This window comes from Hetaerina americana, unplaced genomic scaffold, assembly GCF_022747635.1.
Source record: "Hetaerina americana unplaced genomic scaffold, ioHetAmer1.1.p SCAF_9, whole genome shotgun sequence".
NCBI lineage: Eukaryota > Metazoa > Arthropoda > Insecta > Odonata > Calopterygidae > Hetaerina > Hetaerina americana.
The window spans coordinates 60,726,591-60,748,486 of NW_027287538.1; the positions used below are offsets into that span (position 1 = coordinate 60,726,591).

Below are 21,896 nucleotides of genomic sequence, written 5' to 3' on the forward strand. Positions count from 1 at the left end.
TATATATATATATATATATATATATATATATATATATATATATATATATATATTATATATATATATATATATATATATATTTAGATAGAGATATATGGGTTGCGGTAGTCCAGTGGGTAGAGCGTTGGACTGCTGACTGGAGGGTCCCGGGTTCGATTCCAGGGCAAGGCACTCTGGACACCTGCAGCTCTACCCAAGCTTAAGTGATTTTTCGGGTACCAGGTCTTCCTGGGAAACCATAACCGGCACAGGGAAAGGAAGTGGCCCCCCTACCCTGATGTGTGAATTTCACATGCCGTACAGGGCTTAGTACTGGGTGATCTCTACCATCGCCTACTAAACCAACCTTTGGGTTGATTACTGTGTTCATGGTTTTATATATATATATATATATATATATATATATATATATATATATATATATATATATATAATATAAATTGATCAATGCACCTGCTTTTCTTTCCTGCACCTGCACCAAAGTCATTTCCTGATATCGGGGCTTCGTTTTGATATGTGAAGTTAATAAATAATTGAAATACGTAGATATAAGAGAGAATTTGATCTACGGCGCAGTTATGTGTTGCTAGCGTTCTCTATCGTCCAGGAAATTAACTACGTCATAGTTTCATTGTAAAACAACTCCCTCTTTGGGCACGGGTCATAAAGAAGATAAGAGAGCGATACAAGATAAATTTGTTTCGTATTGTGAAGATAAGTAAGAAAACGGGAGCGAGCTTATTCACATGGGAGACAATGAGGAAATTAAAATTCAGTTTGTATTACTGGGTGCATCTGGTGTTGGAAAATCGAGGTGAAGCTTTGTTAATTGGAAATTTTATAATAGTTTTAATGTACTCTAAAAAATTTAATGTCATTGCCTACCGTTCCTGCAACACGTGGATTTTCAGACTTATTTCACTATCTAAAATTCCTTGAAGTGATATAATAATCAGGACGTTATTCTCGTTGATTTGTAGATAGATGATAATCTGTTGGCATTTCTTTTAAATAGCCGAATTTATTCCCGATTAAAAGGGCTATGACGAACCGCTTGCCGTCGGTTGAGTGCCCCTGCCTGCGGTATTATACTGTCAGAAATGTCCCACTTCACGGAGTAATTACGAAAGGCTTGAGTGACCACCTGTTGGCATTACCTCATGGGAAGCGAGTCCGACCGTCCAAAGAGATTACGGACGGTGTGATACCCCGCGAACGGTACGGAGTTACACCCCGGTCAGGGTACCCTGACTTTGTAACTCAACCTGGGTATATTTTCAGTATTGCAGCGTTTTAAAATCATTAAATTTGACCGTAGGAGTGTGTTAAAGGTTATTATTTAGCATTAAAACTGACCAGAACAGGTGGAGTGAAATTGCCAATATTGGGCCTTCAAAAAAAGGGACCTTATTTTTTCTGGACCTCACTTTTTCATCAATGCAATGTAATAATTATTTATTTTGTTACGGGAAACCCATTTTATATGCGGCATCTTCACTTTCATTCGCATTCGTCGTTTGGTGAAAATTGATACATGATGATGCAGTGCGCATCATTATTGCCTCCACACATATGAATGTTGAACAGCACCGGTGATAATGGACAACCCTGCCTTGCACCTCTTTCTAACACTGCCCATCCGGACTCTCCATCCCCCTCTTGCACCTTATAAGTCTGAGACATGTACAGGTTGCAGGTTGGCCTCCTACCCCTCCAATCTACTCCCATTTCCCGCAATATATTCACTAGTCTTTCCTAACTTACTCTATCAAATGCTGATTTGAAATCCACAATACTGGTAAATACCCCATGATTGTATTCTAAATATGTTCCTATTACTGTTAATGTCATTGTACAGCAAAACACACTTGCCTTTCTCCTTCCTGAACCCAAACTAATCATCCCCTAAGTAACCATTTACCTTGCTCTCTATCCTTCGATTTATGATCCTGAGAACCCCTTTAGCTGCATGCGAAATCAAGTTAATTGTTCGCTAGTTCTCACATGATGTATCCTTTACCTTTTTTTGGAATAGGAACCAACACGGATCTGACGATGTCTACCCACCAAATTCCTTCTCTCAAAAATGCCACCAATTAGTCCATAAAAACTCTTCCTTCCAAATTTTACTAAACCTTTATGTAGTTCTGCTGGAATGTTTTCTAACCCCACTGCCTTATAAGATTCCATTTCCCTTAATGCCCTTTGTATCTCATCCTCTAGCAAGCTTGGACGTAAGCTATCTTCATCTACATCTTATTCTCTTTCTATGCCCGACCTTTCTGGCATAACTTCTTTACCATAAGCATAGAGACTGGTAGTGACACAATAAAGAACAGTGGGAAAATACATTGTGTTCTTCATTTAATTAACATTAACTTCCACAAAGTGGAGCCAGAAACTATTGAATACATTAAGATATTTCCTCGTTTAGATTACTATTTGGGAAAATATACCAAGTCATGATTAATAAATGCATTTGGTCTGGTTCTGTCAAGTCTGGAAAATCACATTCTAGCTATATGACATTTTAGGCATATCTTAAGTTATGTTTAAGGTAAAATAAAATTTATTCAATGCCATCAACTTGATGAGGATTCCCAGTATTTTTCTCTCTACTGTCATTATTACATTTATTAATTTCAGTTTGTGGATGCATTCATGTGAGACCATGTGCATAAGAACATTATGCATGTTTTTTTCTCAAAATCCATGGACATAAGATCACGGTAAACATTTTTATATACCTAATTCAAAATTTATTGTGTTCCTTTCATCATTACAGCTTGTTCGAGAGGTACTTCTCCAATTCATTTACAGAGAAAGCAAGAACCCTGGTGGCAGACTGTAAAAGCAAAATAATATGTTTAAATAAAAGCGTGGAAGTACAGCTATCTGTATGGGTAAGCATAAATGCTTAATTTGTAGAATGATATTAATTTAGCGTCACATTACTCCCAAATAAAATGAGTCCATTCTTTGTAATTGCAGGATACAGCTGGAATGGAAAATCATCAAGGCATGATGCCTCAATATTATCGTGGTACTCATGGATATATTGTTGTTTATGATGTAACAGACAAAGATTCATTTAATTATTTGGATACTGTTTTAGTTAATGCTGACACTTTTGCAACAGTTAATGATAATGTGAAAATTATTGTCGGCAATAAAATTGATAAGGTGAGTTGAATAATTAATTTTTTTGTGCATTACATATTGTTTCATTGTAATAAAAGGGTCGAAGGGAGGGATAATGATTAGTTAACAGGGCAGAGATATGATGCCACGAGTTATGAAATCAATAATACGAGGGCAATTCAAAAAGTTAGGTCCCCTATTTTTTTTCATGAAAAATCATTTATTCTCCCAACTTAATGTACATTTTATGCAAAGGTTGAGCATTCAGCTATTTTTGTCCGCAGTTGTCTTGACGATCAATCACTTTTCGCATCCTTGTGAGCAGCTTTTTAATACCGGCGTTGTACCTTTCTCCCACCTCGTCACGAAGCCAACTGATGACTGCTTCTCCGATATAAATTCATCGCCATTTAATGGAAGTGTACCGTGAGAAGTTGGGCATCAAAAACATGCAGAATTGGTGCGGGGAGTTTTTTGATGGCCGGGAAAACGTCCACAATGAGCAGAGGTCGGTGTGGCCGAGGTTGCCAGAATCAACGGTGGCTCCAATTAACGAGATGGTGCGAAATAACCGGAGATTTACCCTTCATGAGATAAAGGAAGGCCTTAATGAAGAGAGTCGCTACTTCTCCGTGCAGAATATTGAGTCGGAGGTCCTCGGTCACAACAAGCTATCTCACCAAAGGAGTGTGTTTGCATCATGACAATGCACGTCCACACCAACATGCACGTGTCACATCAAAGGACCATCCTACTCAATGAATTTAGCTGGCAACCGCCCTCCTTCCAGCCCGGACGTTGCCCCCAGCAACTACCACTTGTTTCCCACTCTCAAAAAACACCTTGGAGGACAGTAATTCAAGTCAGATAAGGAAGTGCAAGAAGCAGTTGTCAGTTGGCTTCGTGACACGGCAGAAGAAAGGTAAGACGTTGGTATTAAAAAGCTCTTTACAAGGATGCAAGAAGTGATTGATCGCCAAGGCAACTTTGTAGAAAAATAGCTCTATGTTCAACCTTTCCTACGATGTACACTAAGTTGAGAATAAATTTGATTTTTCATGAAAATAAATTAGGATACCTTACTTTTCAAATCACTCTCATAGAAAGGAGCATGGAGCACAATCTGAATGTTTTTTTAGTTTCATAGGTTTTGAGAAAGCATTTGATAGAGTTATCAGGATGAAGTAACAGATGTATTACTGAAGATGAGAGTAGATTGGAGGGGATAGGCAAAAGAAGGCAGCCATATGCTAGGGCTATAGAGCAATAAGTTTGATCTTTCATGCAGTTGAAGTGGTACTTCGGATCATCAATACGTAAATGGTCAGAATCACAAATTATTACTTAAGGGATGATCAGTTAGGGTTCAGAAAAAGGAGAGGTATGGTGGATGCCGTAGTGGTAATTAGGTCACTAATGGAGAGGACCATAAAATATAATCAGGAGGTAATTGTCTTTTCTTAGATGATTTTGATGAAATGAATGCAGAATGTATTGCAGAAGAAAGGTGTAGATTGTAGAGATAAACAACTCCCCGGAAACCTTTTCATGTACCAGACTGCTCTTGTTGGAGTTGTGAATGAAGAGTCAGAATGGGCATTGCTAGGAAGAGAGGTGAATAAGGGTCCCCATTATCACCCGTTGTGCTTTTCAAAAAATCTGGAAGAGATAGTAAAAGTAGAATGTGAAGAACTGGAGATTGGAATAAAAGTCAGTGGGGAATTCATAAAATCAGTTAGGTTTGTGGATGGTCAAGCTTTAGTTTGCCAGTCGGCCAAGAGGTTGCAAAGCATTACTGAGCGCTTTGAAAAATGATTGTTAGTTATGGGATGAGGATGAATATCAATGAAACAAAAGGTTAAGAGGTTAAATTCAAAGAAACTGCAGGAGATGTCGCAGCAGTAACTTTTAACGGAGTCATCTGCTAATGTGCATTTTAATGCGACAATTTCAGAGTCTAAAAATCATTCCCCTTGAACAGAATTCGAACCTGGACTGAACTTACCACTCCTTTGAAGAATATATCTCAATAATTTTGTCCTTAGTCTTAATGATCTGGAAAATCGTTGTTGTCAACCCCTTGTATGGGTGTTTTAGATCAGCCATCCTCACACATAGTTCTCACTCTTCAATGATTTTTACTTTTCATTTCTACAGTTATTTTCATTCTCATATGGCTGTCTTCTTGCAGCTTTTTCTTTGGGGAGATTTTCGCAAGGTTTGCACCAAACTTCTAAAATAATATGTCTGCACACAAGTTTGAAAAAATTTGTGACCGCTAGCATCACTAAGATGCTAGCAGAACAAGTTATGAATGCAGACAGAAGCGGCAGTCATGCAATAATTCTGGGAATTTCCCTCCCCTCTTCACCTTTTTATGCGAAACATTGCTCATTCGGTGAGTCATCTTTTTAATACAGAGTGCGGCAACATAACTACCTTTTTTGAAATCATATTGCATTTAAAAAAAATGAAGTCATGTTGCTGCACCCTGTTTATTAATTGGCTTGTTATGTGAATTACTTGTTATGCAATGCGCTAATTAAGTAAGGTTTGACTGGATAACCACAAATATTACTAACACCAGCCTATAAATTACAATACTTCATCTTGGATAAAGAGTTTAATGAATTTCAGGGGGCAAAAAGGAGGCAAAATACCTTATAAAATTTCCTTTTTCATACTTCAAGGTAGAGTCCCGTGTTGTGTCTCGTGCTCAAGGATTGAAGTATGCTAATAGCCATGGAGCTTTATTTATTGAAGCCAGTGCTAAAGTTAATGAAGCTGTTGACCACATATTTGAGAAGTTAGTCTCAGAAGTGAGTAAATAATCCTCTCTATACCTTTACAATAAATACAGTTAAACTTCATTATTTTTAAGTCCAAAGAAATGAAAAAGAAGTTGACAAACTTTAAAAAAGATGTCTTACCATCTTGTATTTAGGCAGTAGAATCTTGATGTTGTTTTATCTGTATGTTAACATAAGCAAATTGACCCGGCAGGCTTATAATTTAAAATTGTCTATATGTTTAGTGAAAGGGGAGGAGGGTCAAGGTGTTGTGGTGGCTAATAAATACTGCCTTCCCACCCAGAGAACCTGGGTCCTAATCCTAGAGGAGAGAGATTTTTTCAGTGGTATCCCAATTCATACTTGAGATGATTCGTGGAGAGCCCTTATATTGAGTATGCCATCTGTCAGATGGAATGTCAAACTACAGACCCTTTGGTGCCTTTCATTAAGATTATGCTTATGCTGACACTGGGTTTCTCTACGCCCTTCCTCCTTTCCAACTCATGGCACAAATTATCTCAGCTCTTGGTCATCTCCCCATGTAACTACTACTTGAAATGGAATCTTTTCTCAGTTTTCTTTTTCTTCTGCTACCCTTGCTTCGTTTGAATTGAGCCAAGTGGGTGAATCATTCTGCTTCTTGAGTTGCTGATGAGATCCTTCAGCCATGATTTTTCCATGAAATATGGCTGGCTCTAGTGATTTCATTGCAGTTGCCATGACCACGTAAAAGAACAAGTTTTTCATGTAGATAATTCACAATTGAAGCATAATATCATGAACATGAGTAAAAAGTGTGGGTCGCGGTAGTCCAGGGGGTAGAGCGTTGGATTACTGAACAGAGGGCCCAGGTTTGATTCCCGGGCAAACCGCCCTGGGCACCTCTAGCTCCACCCAAGCTATGTGATTTTCCAGGTACCAGATCTTCCTGGGAAACCATAACCGGCACAGGGAAAGGAACTGGCCCCCCTACCTTGATGTGTGAATTTCACATGCCGTATAGGGCTTAGTACTGGGGTGAACTCTACCATCACCTACCAAACCGACCTTCGGGTTGATTACTGTGTTTATGGTTTTTTTAAGCAAAAAATAATTGCTTAGCCTTTAAAATTTAAATGAATTTTAAATTCATAAAAAGCTAACCTCTTCACTGCCATATTTACTAATATTCTGTTGTCATGACTTAAGTGTTCACTTGAATTTCACCATAAAAATATCATAATTTAGTGTACCTTTTTGAGAGTGTTTGGGATGTTCATTGGAGGGAAATGTAAAGTGAGTTCTGCTGGGTGGAGAAGAGGATGAGAGGATCAGATGTAAGTGAGAGGAGGATAAGGTGTGTGGCATTGGTTTAAGGACTGTGAAAGCAAATATTGGAGTAATCAAAGATGTAAGACTAACACAGTGAATCTCATAGGTTAGGAAGAAAATTTTGTTGTGAGACTATCTAATTCCTAAATTGCCTCTTAATCTAAAGCCGTCATGCTGTGTAAAATGACAGTGAAAAGGTGCATTGTACACATCCTCAACACGTATCAATAGGTGCAGGTATATAACCATTTCCCTGAAATTAATGTTGAAAGTTACATTTCTAATGGCGGATCAGGATTATGCAGTGGCTAACGTACTGGCTTACCACCCAGAGGGCGCAGGTTCAAATCCCGGGGGTGTTGAATATTTTTCAGAGGTATCTCGATCCTTACTTGAGGTGCTTTGTAGATGGCACTTTGAGTGCGCCATCCGTCGGATGGGATATTATGCTGTTGACCCCTTGGCGCCTTTTGTTGAGAGTAGGCTAATGCCGACGCCGGGTTTCTCTCCACCCTTCATCCTTTCCTGTCCATCCCTAATGTCACAAATGACCTTAGCTGTCGGTCGCCTCCCCTAAATACTACTACTACATTTCTAATATGGAAAGGAGGGTGATAATATATGGTTATTGTCAAAAAAACTAGTTTGTGAACCATTGAGAATGTGAGGTCCTGGCCTAATGTTATGAGAAATGCCATAATTAAATGGGAGTAGCCAGATACATTACAGGGAAATCAAAATAAGACCATCGAATAGGAACATGTGTCTTTATTCAATTTTTGGCACAGAAATTTACCCATTTACCCAGTAGTCCCCATATTAGAGGGTTTCATAATCTATTATTCATCTTGCATTGAGAATGTGTGTACCTAAATACCTTAAACAGCAGATCCAGCATGCCTACTTCTACATGTACTAATGAAATTGAGCACAGTTTAAATTACTGTATTCATAAATTAATCCAATGTCAAGTGGTGAATAACAATTGAGAATGTCAATAGATAGAGCAGTTGTGTTATTTTACATTCTTATTATGTACTTATTTCTAATATAGTTATTGTGTATTTCTCTTTTTATGTGTAGAGGATTTTATGATGATTGTCTTAGAAGCAGACAATAAATGAAGTGTGAATTGCCAGTTTTTTTAGAACTGCAGTAACTCTCAAGCTAATTGATTATGAATCTAAGTAATTGATACTGAAATAATGCATTAGTAAAAAAATCTGTTCTTATACAAATGCGGGGAATCGGGATTGGTGCAGTGGCTATCGTACTGGCTTCCCACCCAGAGGGCTCGGGATCAAACCCTGGCGGTGTTGAATATTTTTCAGAGGTATCTCCATCCCTACTTGAGGTGCTTTGTGGAGGGCACTTTGAGTGAGTACGCCGTCCGTTGGATGGGACATTAAGCTGCGCACCCCTAGGCGCCTTTCATAAAGAGTAGGCTAATGCCGGTGCCGGGTTTACCCTTCATCCTTTCCTCTCCATCTCCTATGGTGCAAATTACCTCAGCTGTCAGTCGCCTCCCCTAAATACTACTACTACTACTATTTATACAAATGCCTTGCTAATGTGACTGGTTTAGCAATGTGTATTTAAGTACTGATTCACTGAGTGTACGCAATAAAATCTTTAATATCTACAAATATATCAACCCTCAAAAAGTGTATCTATGTACCATAGAGCCTTTATTATGGGCATTTCAATGCAACAATTTCAGAGTGTAAAAATCATTCGCCTTGACTGGGATATACTGGGTATAATCCCAGTCAAGGCGAATGAATTTTACACTCTGAAATTGTTGCATTGAAATGCACATTAGCGGATGACTCCGTTAAAAGTTACTGTTGCGGCATCTCCCGCAGTTTCTTTGGACTTTATTATGGGCCTAACTTGGAAGTAGAGTTATTGTATTTTCTTGTTATGTTAAGTAACAGCAGAGGAAACCACTTCCTCAGAATATTTTTCCATCTATAGTAAAGAAACAAAACTTTTGCTTTGGTGTTTCATACTTTTAAAGGGTGTAGTTGTGGAATAAGTACGTATAATGATTGCAGATTATGATTATATGATGATTATGATGGATCATGTGTCATATCAGTGGAGGAAAGATAGCCCCTCTGTTTCAAAATTAATGTATCTAATGCCAACTATGTAAGTTTGAATATGTCAGATTGGCTCAATTCCGGGTGAAATCTTTGATTACCCTCAGCTTCCAGCTCACCCACCACCAGCTTTACCCACTGTTTGATGTTATGGGTACCAGATCCTCCTAGGAAACCACAGGTAGCGCACAGGGAAAGGTGTCCTGGTACCCTGAAGAGTAAATTTGGCATGCCGTTAGGCTTAGTATTTAGTGAGCTCTACCATCTGGCAAACAAACTTTTGGTTTGGTAACTGTGGTTTTTTGGTGGTTACCTAAGAAGAGGGGTGTGCAGTGTTCGGTGCTTAAATCCGGACAAATTTAAATTTGAATTTCCCGCCATATTGTAGTTCCACTGGAGGTCGAGGTTGGCGTTCTTGAAAGCTATAGGCATCTAGTAAACAGTCATAATCTCAGAATGGCCAAGATGTTCCCTACAAGTGCGGAGTACAATCGAAGAGCCGCTATAATCAAAAATGTTCGATTCATGCGTTCGCCCAGTGAAATAGTTTGATTCTTCTGGTACCACAGATCAACAGTTTACGATATTGTGGCTAAGTATAATGCTTCGAAGAAGTCTGGGGAAGGTTTCGCTAACCCAGCGAGGAAATCTCATTCTAACTGGAAACGCGAGCTTGTCTGGATTTAAGCGCTGCCCTCTGTACATGAAATGGCTCTCAGATATATAATGTGGACTTAACGCTGTGTTATCAACAACAACAAAGGCTGTTCAATACAGAATGATAGTAAGTTTTTGTTGGCATAATTTATTGTGAAGAAATATTATTTGATTTATGTATGGTATTAATCATTAATTTCACTAACTTATTGCATCTGTGGTAGCCATGATAATTTGAAACATGTTCAGTTCACATATGTACATTAATAATAATAGTTTTAAGTGTTGTCAATGGAAGATGAGGAGTTTCTTTCTGAGGTTATTACTGCTGGTAAAACTTGACAACATTATGTAGATCCTGAGGGGAAAACAACAAATTTTTGTGGGGAAATTTCTAGGCATCACCAATACCAAAATTGGCAAAGTGATGGGTGGTTTATGCTGGGAAAATTATGGTCATATCATGTGTGAATACTCAGGGATTGGTGTATATGCATGCTGTACCTGCACACAACTGTAAATGGTGCATTCAATAGGGATGTATCGTTGGCAAAAGGCCCCACTTCAAAACAACAAGCTGGATTCTGCACCATCATACAGCAAAGGCTCACTTTGCAAATTGTGTTTCTGATTATCTTACAAAAACAACTATGAAAGGTGTCACTCATCTTATGTATACTCTAGAACTAGCCTGGTGTGCCTTTTTCCAATCCCTCAATGTCACCTTTGAAGTAAGTGTTTTTCATCATCAGGAACATGTGAAGAGGAGCAGAAAATGTTTTAACTTGCAACGGCTGCAGTTTAAGCATTCCTGAAGTCAATTAGTGAAACCTGTTCCATGTATACAATACACATTAAGCTAACAATACGACGTAAACTCAATATTTTTCATGATAAATTATTCAAATAAAAATGTATGATTACTCGATTGAACAGCCCTCATACACATCTGTCACATATAAATGAAAGCAAACAAAGGTCCCAAATATATTACTCATCACAGTACGAGTGCATTACTTGTATGTTGTTTATCAATACGCATTAAAGCAAGTACCATGATGCCTGAATAGTATTTATAGCTTCGCAGAAAATAAAAAGCTCCGCCAGAGTTTTTGCATAATAGTTTTTAATATATCAATAGTGCCAGTTCACATACCATTCTACAAAATGTTGGTTCAGCTTATGATGAGTTCAATCAGAGCAATTCAAGGAAGGCACCCAAATAATGTGCACTTCAACAAGCTTAATTTCATATATGCATAGTTTTAATTGTGGAAGGAAAGTTTCCATAGTTTTCAGTTTCTAATATTTGTAAAAGATCCTCTCTCCTTAGTAGGTTGATAAGGCCTGTTATCTTGAAGCATCCTTGATATCCTACTTGAATCTTTCATTATGCAAGGTCTTTCCCGAAAGTGTTCTATGACTTATTTTTTCCTGGATTGATGGGCAGTGGTTTCTCAACGAATGATTTATACACTTTAAAAGTCTCTCAAGAGGTTCAAGGCAGCTATAGTGATAATGTCATGCTTAGATAGGGTGTTTCTGATTGGCATAAGTTATTTTGGGAGAGTAGAGAAGATGTTGAAGATACCGAATGTTCAGAATGTCCTTCGACCTCAAAAAAAGTTGAAAATCATGCAAGATTGAAGGCTTTGCTGGGCAGGGAACATATTATGTGTTTGCATGGTTTCTGATGAATATGGCATCTCTAAAACTTGATGTGCATTGACTTATGAGTGGAAACATGGGCATGAGAAAGGTGTGCGTGAAGTTGGTGCCATGAGTGTTCTCAGATGAACAAAAGGGAACTCGATAAATTCATGCTGCTTCCGGGAATCATCGTAAAGTAGGTGAGTTGATAGACAACTGATGGAGGCCTCTTCAGGTCCAGGTCGTGACCTTGACCTGAAGATGCCTCCAGGACTGGGGGCAAAATAGTTTTCCATCAACTCACCTATGCGACAGTAATTCATTCATCAGATAGGTATCGTAGAAGCCTAAGGATTAAAAGGAAGCTCGCACTCGAATCTGCCAAGAGCTTCTCGACCTTGTGAGTGAGGATGCAAATTTTTTAGACAATGCTCCACCAGACTTCTTCCCCTTATTCCGCCTCAAATCCATGCTGAAAGGATGTCAGAATGGCTCAGTGGAAGCGTTACAGCAGGCCATGACAAGGGGGCTTAGCAGCATTCCAGGTGCCACCTTCCTGAAGGCATATGAGGTGTGGAAAACCTACTTGCAGTGGTGTGTGGACACACTAGGGTGCTATTTTGAAGACTTTTGAGTAAATGGATCGATTCTGGCAATATTTTTTTTTCAATTGGTTCAGTCCTACTACTTTTGGGACAGACCTTGTATGCAAGGCACATGCTATCATTTAGCCAATTCAATATCTACATATTACGGCACAGATAATGATTTTCCGCTGTTTTGTATTGGTACAAAGTATTTCACCAGGTCACAGTATTGTAAGACACCTGATGATACCATAACTCAGTTAAATATGCCATGCCAATATATTTTGTATTTTTTTGGTACCCTGCAAGTCATAGCTATGGTGTGTGGCAGGGGGTGAATACACACCTGACTAAATATGGCCCTAATATTTAACCCCTACAGCAGTTGGACAATGTTATAAATCTGTTTAGAAGTACTATTGGAGCTGTGTTTTAATATGAATACTCATAACTTACTCTAAATGAAGGGTAAAGTATTTAGGTTTAATTTCGTCTCTTTCTACTGAATCACTTTTTTCCTCTTTAAGTAATAATAGGTCATTGCTTCTCAGTAGAACCACTATTACCATCATTATTGCTAATCATCCACCATTTCAATGGCTTAACATACTTGGATTAAAAATTTGCAAATGCAATATGCAGGGCAACTGGAAAATTCTATGAGTTCCATACCAACATGTGATGGATGATGATATAGTGGCGGTACCTATCATTTAATGAAATTCTGTATAATTTGTGCCCCTTGAACTGGATAAACTGCAAACATTATTTGAAATATATGCTTGCAGGTGCAGTGTTCTGTTAAGAAAAATTTCATGTTTGCTGATGAAAATTCATTTTAAGGTTTATTCTTAGCACATTGACTCACACACAATCATATGACAATTTTGTGTAATTGATTTTGGATTTTTTTAAAATATAATGTTAATTTTTTGACTGAGTGACCACTCACATTATTATTAATTAGTGTAATCCAAGACTTGGATAATTATTGACATTCTAACAATAGAGATGTATCATTAATTTCCGAGTTTTGATTCTCTAAAACTTGCTGAATAGGTCACCTGAGATGAATTAAATTCCATAGTGTGGGCACAAGGGCTGTAGAAAAACTTTGTTAATTTTCACTTATGAATAACTAGTGTTTTAAATTTAGCTGTTGAACAGACTGTAGCTCTAGACCTAATGCATCCCTCCAGTTGTTTTCAAGAATATTGGAAATGGGTTTGGCCCTCTGTTTTTCTATCTTATGAGCTCCCTCTCCACAACTCATTTTTCGTGTTGATTTAACCCCTTTTCATCAACATTCATAATTCAATGTTATCATTTTTGCATACAAAGCCATCGAAAGTCCCCTTCCATGTTCCCCTAAACTGAGGCTTGCTCTCACAAAACCACTAGCTGTTGACAATAAAGAACAAGTAACATGATACATTTTTGCTTAAGGCACCATAAGATTTCTTGGACAAGAGTCTGAAAAACATCAATACTCTTGAATGAGATAAGGGTTCTGTTAGATTTCATTAAAATTAAAAAATAAATAATATTGAATATAAGTATTATTGAATTAATAGCAGATTTTTTAATCTTTTTATGAATTTGGTGAAACTTTCGTATGCTCTGGTAGTTTTGCATATATTCCCTGTAATCAAACTCATTTATGTTTCAGCCAGTACCTAATCTCTTTACAGTGATGCTAATATCCTGTATCATGGTGAGATGATATTTTAACAATTTTTTTTCATTGAGTTTGATGTTATTACTTATGCATGTATGCATTACAAATATAAATCTTTTGCTGTCAATACAAAAGATGTTATCAAAACAGGTTCTACTCAATTGTTTTTATTAATTTGTACTGCATATGAAGAATTAATTGCGTGGTTTCAGGCATGCTATTGTGGAATTCTAACATAATGAGGAACAAATGATAACACTTCAGGAAACCGGTCATGTAATAAATCAATATCTTGTGGAAAAATGTCGTCATTCATTTATTATTTTGCATCTGAACAAATGAATGTGGTATACAGGATACCTGTATGCTAGAATTTCAAGCGTACAAAACCTTAATGATCTTGAGGAAGGCCTATAAATTGGGGGTTATTAGTTTTATTTTTTATTCGTAAGACTTCTTGCTTCATTTTTCAATGCTGTAATTTATGGTATGGGTATTTTTTTATTTTCAGATACTTAGTAAAAATATATTGCCTGGGAGCAAGAGCAAATCAGATGATGCTATAGATATCACAAAAAATACCCCACAATCTACTTCAGGGGGTTGTGCCTGCTAAAAATACCACTATTTTAATGGACTTTACCATTATTTACAAATTTTTATCCTCATGTGCCATATCTGACATTTTTGTATGTATAAACAGAAATTATATTGAATAAAAGAATTTTTACTTTTTTATCAACATTTTATTATCTGACCACATTCCATATTAGGATGGAATGACACATTGGAAATTTCTGTCATAAGTATAAAATCACCTCATGTGTCAGAATTATCTCTATAGTGGCGTACTTTGTTTCAAATATTTTCTTTGCTAGCTATTGTTTATATGAGTTTTCTGCTGAGAAAAAAATAGTTTTAATTTGCGATAAAAACAACATGTACATGAAAAATTGTAATTTCCAGTACCTAATTGAAGTGATTACCTAAATAACCTGGAATTCTAAAAATAAGTAACACATCTACTTCATTTAAAATGTATGGTCCTTAATTATTTGAAGTAATTATGATTGAAGTATTATTGTTGATTTAAATGTGGTAATTGAAATGATCTCTGTGAAATATGAATATTTGCTTGATATACTGAATTTGCCAGCATACAGGATACATTTTTTCCCCTTTATAAGGCTAAAATATGGGGTGCATATCAGTAACTAAAACTACAAGTTGAAATTTGTGCCTAAAACTTTTGGTTTATGTTAATATACATTTTTAAGTATTCAATTTCATTTTGTCTTTTTGCAAAAGAGTGGTTTAGAATAAGTACTAACATAATATACTCTTATATAAAAATTATTAGTATTTTAGATGATCTACTCATTAAGGTAGACTTTGGATGGACACAAACTACCAAAGAATTCCCTTGTTTCTACTCACAAAACACGACCCAACATGATACCCAAAAACAAGCCCCTGTTGATCTCCATATACCTCTTTCCTCCCTCCATTCTGTCCAACATCCCTATCCTATTCCTGCCCCTTCCTCATTTGCCCAACATTCTCCCCTCTAGATGCAACAATTTCATGGGTTAATCATGGGATCCCGCTCAAGGCGAATGATTTTTACACTTTAAAATTGTTGCATTGGAATGCATATTAGCGGATGACTCCCTTAAAAGTTACTGCTGCAGCATCTCCCGCGGTTTCTTGAAATTATCCTCTCTATCACAATCCTCAACACTTCATTGCCAATCAAAATGCTTGGCAGCCATCTTCCCTGTGTCCATTGGATTAACCCGAACAACCCCCTCTCCTCCCCAAAAAATGCCTACCTTTTCCTTGTTTGTTTTCTTTTCTGTCCACTTCACCTTCTCCATCCTCCTCCACTCTCACAACTCAAAAGCCCCCATTCAATGCCTATCCTGCTTCATTAATGATGTTTCTTCTTTACAGAACCACTTAGGCTGCAAGGAAAATTTAATTTATTTTTGTCTTTGCATGATGTACCCTTTATCTTTTTTGGAATAGGACATAACATTTATCCGATGAAATATTCCAGCTGAATATCTCCCTCATGTTACAAATTAGTCCATAAAGACTTTTCCTCTCACATTTACCTAAACTTTTAGGTAGTTCCACTGGAATGTTGGCTACACCCAATGCCATATTTGATTTCATTTCCCTTAATGCCCGTTGTATCTCACCCTCGAGTAAGCTATCTAAATCTACATTGTATTCTATTTCTATGCCTAACCTTGCTGGTCTAACTTCTTTACCATTCAGTTCTTCTATATATTTATTCCATCTCTCTTGATTTTTTTCTGATTCAACCAATATTTTTCTCAACTTATCTCTGATTGTGAAAATAGATATTCTCTTCTAGCTTCCTGGCAGTGTTTTAACCTTCATATATAGCTCACTAATTTCACTCTTCCTCTGATAACTTTCCATATCCTTGCATTGCGTCTTCCACCATACTTCTTTTGCCATATTTGTTACCTGTCTTCATTTCTTATTTAACTCTTTGCAATTCCTTCTTTTATCTCTCTCTCTAATCATCCCATCCAAAACCCATTGTTTCCTTGTCCTTTTCTTATAAACAGTTCCTATATTTTCTTTACCTGCTTTTGATATATACTCAGCTCCTTTCCCTCATTCATGATTTTCTCTATAGCCTGATGATAATCCTTTCTTACCAATCTAGTTAATGCTTCTATATGCCATTTCCTTAACTTCCTCCCTGCCTTATCCTTAATATTGAATGCTATACTTCATAATCAATAAATTTTGATAGAGTCACCATCTGCTCCTGGGAAACTGTGCGAATTGATCATGCAGTTTCTAAATCTGTGTCTAACCATAATATAATCTTACTGATACCTTTCTGAGTCACCCAGCATTTCCATGTACACCTGCACCTTTTGTGGTGTCTAAACAAAAGTGGAGATGATTAACCCCTGTCTCCTGCACAACTCAATTGCTTCCTCCCCATGATTATTCCTTGTTCCTAAATCGTGATCTCCCACCTCATCATCATCTCTCCCTTTGTCTACTGTCACATTCCAATCTCCTGTCACAATCAAGTGTTTCCCTGAAGGAACAAATGCAATTATGTCCTCTAACTAATCGTTTACCCTATCGACTTATTCCTTATGATTGCTTAGTGGTATGTATGCTTAAAAAATGACTAAGCTTCTCCATTCTGCTTTTATTTTTTCTAGTGCTATTCTATCTGTTGCTTGCCCTATGTTAACAATGCTTATTCCTACCTTTTTGTTCATTATTTTTCCAACTCCTCGCTGTCTCTTGTTCCATGCACCGTATGTTACTCTATTAATATCACTCCAGTATTCCCCGCTATCCTTCCATCTCATCTCGCATAGAGCAAAAACATCTCTATTTCCTCTTCCCATCTCTCACTTTCTTACATTTTCCTGTCCTCAACATCATCCTAACATTCCAAGTTCCTATTCTAACAAATCTGGTCTTCTGCTGCTTTTGGTTTTACTTTGCAAGGTTTTCGTGAGATGACAACCATGGAAGCTTTGCCTTTCCCACCGGCAGGCATGACACAGGGCCGATTGGGCCGAGTCCTGTAGTTTTCTGGACTCATTTTCTCTATGCTCTCCATCTTAAAAATCATGGGATTAATAATTGAGGTGGTCACCTGTTGCCTTCCTCAATGGTGTTTCTAACATGACACAATCAATCAATGGCCGCCCCACGTGGGTCAGATGTCTTTGCAGCCACCTCACTGAGGAACAGACACTGCCTGGACCACCTTTCATCTGGCTCCTAACCTGCAAACTATTTTTAATGGGTGACCCTATGAGGAGCAAGGGTCATTGATCCTGCCAGTACAGCTCTAGGGGTCATCGGCATGTACAAGCCCTTCCACCACGTCAAGGTTGTGGTCCATCTGGAGAGCTTAAACTACCTCCTACAAATTTCTCTTTCCTCCAATTGAACTCCCTTGTTTTTCTTGGGGATCGAGATGGTGCGGGGGCTAACATACTGGCTTCCCACCCTGAGGGCACGGGTTCAAATCCCGGCGGAGTTGAATATTTTTCAGAGGTATCTCGATCTTTAGGTGCTTTGTGCAGGGCACTTAGAGGGAGTACGCCGTCTGTCAGATGGGACATTAAACTGCGGACCCCTGGTCGCCTTTCGTAAAGAGTAGGCTCATGCCGACGCCGGGTTTCTCTCCACCCTTCATCCTTTCCTGTCCATCCCCTATGGCGCAATTGACCTTAGCTGTCGGTCGCCTCCCCTCAAAACTACTACTACTTGTTTTTCTTCCTCTCTGTTGTAACCTAATGTCACCTCCTCCCACACACTCTCTCCTTAGCAATGATATTGAACATATATGATTACTCCCATAGCACTACGGTTGGGGAGATCACGCCAATAAAATGAGAGAGATTAAGTGTAGAACAGATATACTTATTTAAGATGTCAATTTTCCTATCAACCAGCTGTGATTCAGCAATGATTTTGGCACAGTGAAATTTCTCAAATGTATGTACATCCATGGGTTAATTATCTAAAGTAACCTCTATTCCATTTCTCAAAGTCGCTTTGAATTGTTATTAATATTGGTAAAGTATCAGTTATGGTATGATGGATAAAAGTTGCACTATGGTACAGCAAAAATTCCCTTTCCTCTCCTAGGAAACACAAATTGACATCCAACGCTACAATAAACCCCTCTTCGATTCTGCATACTTCCTATTTCAGATACATTCTGCCTCCTTTCATTCTATCTAACATGCCTATTCCACGATATTTCTCCCACTTCATTGTTTGCTTTATTTTCTCCCATCTATCCTAATCTTCATTATCCGATTGCCTATTTAAATGTTCTACCTCCATCTTTCCTACCTCCATTGGATTCCTCACATTAATCTGCTCTTCTCCCCTAATATTCCTAGCACCTGCTCATTTGCTTTTGCTTCAGTCTATTTCATGTTTTTCATTCTTCTCCACATCTACATTTCCAAAACATGCTAATCTACGCTTGTCATCCAGCTTCAATTACCACATTTCCGTGCAATTCAAAACCATGCTCAATATCAAAGTTTAAACCACTCTTTTCTTATCATCCTTAATGAACCTCCCTGTCATCATTTCCTTCCTTGCAAAAGCTTATTCGCCAAATCAAATCTTCTTCTTATGTTCCTACTCCTTTTTCCATTTTGCTCCAAAACACCCCTGAGATTAGTAAAATGTTTCACCCACCCTAGTTTAGCTTTTGTATTTCTCAAAACTGCATAACTTTTGTTTTGTTTATATTCATTCTCATTGTATACTTATCACCCTGACTTTCCAACCCCCTCAGCATTACTTGGAACCCATCGGCTGATTGACAAACTAAAGCATGTTCATCTGCAAACCAAACTGATTTTATTAATTCTCCACCAACTTTCATTCCAAACTCCAGTTCTTCCCATCCCTATTTTACCATTTGCTCCACATGTAAGTTTAACAGCAGAGGTGATAATGGGCAACCCAGAGTTGTCCCTTCCTAACATTGCCCATCCAAACAATCCATTTGCAGATAAGTCTTCTATCTTTCCAATCTACTTCCTATTTTCTGCAACACATTAATTAATTTTCCCAATTCAATCTATTAAATTCCTTTTCAAAATCTATGAAATGCATCCTGATTGTATTCTAAATTCCTAGCCATCGGTGACCTATTTACTGCTATGGCATCAAATATGAATCCACCTCCAGAACCCGAATGTATCATCCACTAAGTAATCATTTGTCTTGCTCTTCATCCTCTTACTGCTGATCCTGAGAACCACTGTAGCTGCATGTCAAATCAAACTTATTGTTCTGTAGTCCTCATATGGCTGCCTTACCCTTTTTTTTTTTGAATTGGAACAAATAGTAATCTGACGAAATCTTCCAGCAGAATTCCTCCCTTATTAAAGCTATGAATTAGTCCATATAAACTCTTCCTTCTAAATTTTCCTAAACCTTTAAGTAGTTCAATGGGAATGTTGTCTACCCCCATAGCCTTTTTGATTTCAATACCTTTAATTCTCTTGCTATCTTGTCGTGAAGTATGTCTGGGCCTAAGTTGTCCTCATCTATGTCATATTCTCTTTTTATGCCTAAGCTTGTTGGCCTAATGTCTTTACTGAACAATTCTTCTTAATATTCCTTCCATCCCTTTTCAATCTCTGTGGCTCAGCTAATAATTTTCCTGGCTATCTTTTAGTGTTATCCCATATTTTCCCTTCTTTCTTCATGACAGTATGTCAACCTTCCTGTTTGGCACAGCAACTTTACCCTTCCTCTCCCAACATTCTCTATTACTGCACTGTCTCCCACCATGGGAGACCTTTGCTATCCTGCTATCTTTGCTATCCTTCCATGTCATCTTTCCCAGCCTTATGTTTCTTCTCTTTATCCTTTGCTTTATATTTTATAATTTTCCTGCCCTCAACATCATCCTAACATTTCAAGACCTTATTATAACTAGTTCGCTTCTCTTCAATGTTGCTGTTAATTTTGCTTAGCTAGGACTCATGAAATGATGACCAAAGAAGCCTTGCCTCTCCCATTGCTGGGCATGTCGAGAACCATAGTTGCTCACCACAGGACTCTGCAAAAGAGTTTCTAAATTCATGATACCTAATTAACCACTAAGGCATCTCATAACATTATTTTCGATAAACCTTTTATGCTTAAATAAGCTGAAAAATAGGCATAAATATACAGGTTTGCAGTTATTGTAGTGACTTTTAATATATCATTGTACTTAATAGAACAAAGCCAGCAATGAAAAGAATACAGAATGATTCACTGGTTCTCTTCTTAATAATGCGAGTGAAGTCCTTAATGTGTTTCAACAAATCAAGTAGGTTCCTATGTATTTAGCTTGCAATGTTTCAATGTCTATCAGTACCATCATCCTCTCCTCAATGTGTGCTGAACCCTATTCTGTTGTGATTTGCATAAGATGTATATTCAATGCATGACCAAGACCAATTCCTTCCCATCTTCGTGAGAGTTTTCTATTGAGAAATAAGGGTTTAAATAATTGACTGAATGTGTGTCATGTGTCATGGTTTAAGATTTTATCTTTGAGACTTATTGCTTTTCTTGATATAGCAAATAGGTAGATGTGATTTAATGCTAGAGAAATGAGGGCTGTGGAAGGCTGCCCCCATTTACAATAAGAAATAATTTTGAGCTCAGATTAATTTCAAGCATTAATGAATAAATATGTTTAAAACAAATAGATACATTTCTTCCCTTATTGATATTCTATGTAAAGGTGAAGCAGATTATGTTTGCCTAGTGGATAGACTTAGGTTAAGACCAAATGGCCTGTGTTCAATTCCTACTTATTTTGGACAACCCAGCTTCACTCAAACTGTATAATCTTTTGGGTATGTAACTAAGAAAGAAGCGGCCCCCTACCAGGAGGTGTGAATCTCATATGCCCTCCCATGAAATGTCGTTTAGATCGAGTACTGAATTATCTCATTGGTTCACCACTTAACATATCTCAGAGGATGTAATGTGTTGAAAATGCAGACTTTTAGTGTAGTGCTGACTGGTTTTGATGATGAACTTTTATAAATCTAGGAATCTGATCATTAGATGTTTCTTCCTCTTTTGGAAATAGTTTTTGTTGATAATATTAAGTGAAATACTATTATTTTATAGATCATCAATGAATGCAATAAATAAATAAAATCTAAATACATTTTGAAATGACATTTTTTTAGATATGATCTTTGAAACCGATATTGTTCTTTAGAGAGCGGGGTGGACCAGTGGTAGTGTGTTAGACTCTCTTTCTGAGGGTTGCAAGTTTGAGACCACATCATGGAGAATGGTTTTCTGTCTATTTTGTTGGAAAATATTTACCAGCAAAACAGTGACAACATTTACAGGCAACACAAAATGACCCCACTACTGAGAGGAAGCAGTTATCAGTAGAAGGCATTGATGG

The 21,896-nt window shown here is 37.5% G+C and overlaps 1 protein-coding gene across 1 annotated transcript; it reads left to right on the forward strand.

Moving 5' to 3' along the window:
• The first annotated feature begins 685 nt into the window (after positions 1-685).
• On the forward strand, positions 686-14,657 carry LOC139698864 (ras-related protein Rab-18A-like). Its single transcript, XM_071597803.1, has 5 exons — positions 686-814; positions 2,786-2,903; positions 2,992-3,183; positions 5,832-5,960; positions 14,433-14,657. The coding sequence occupies exons 1-5, from the start codon at positions 747-749 to the stop codon at positions 14,535-14,537; spliced, it is 612 nt and encodes a 203-aa protein (XP_071453904.1). The 5' UTR covers positions 686-746; the 3' UTR covers positions 14,538-14,657.
• Positions 14,658-21,896: the final 7,239 nt, after the last annotated feature.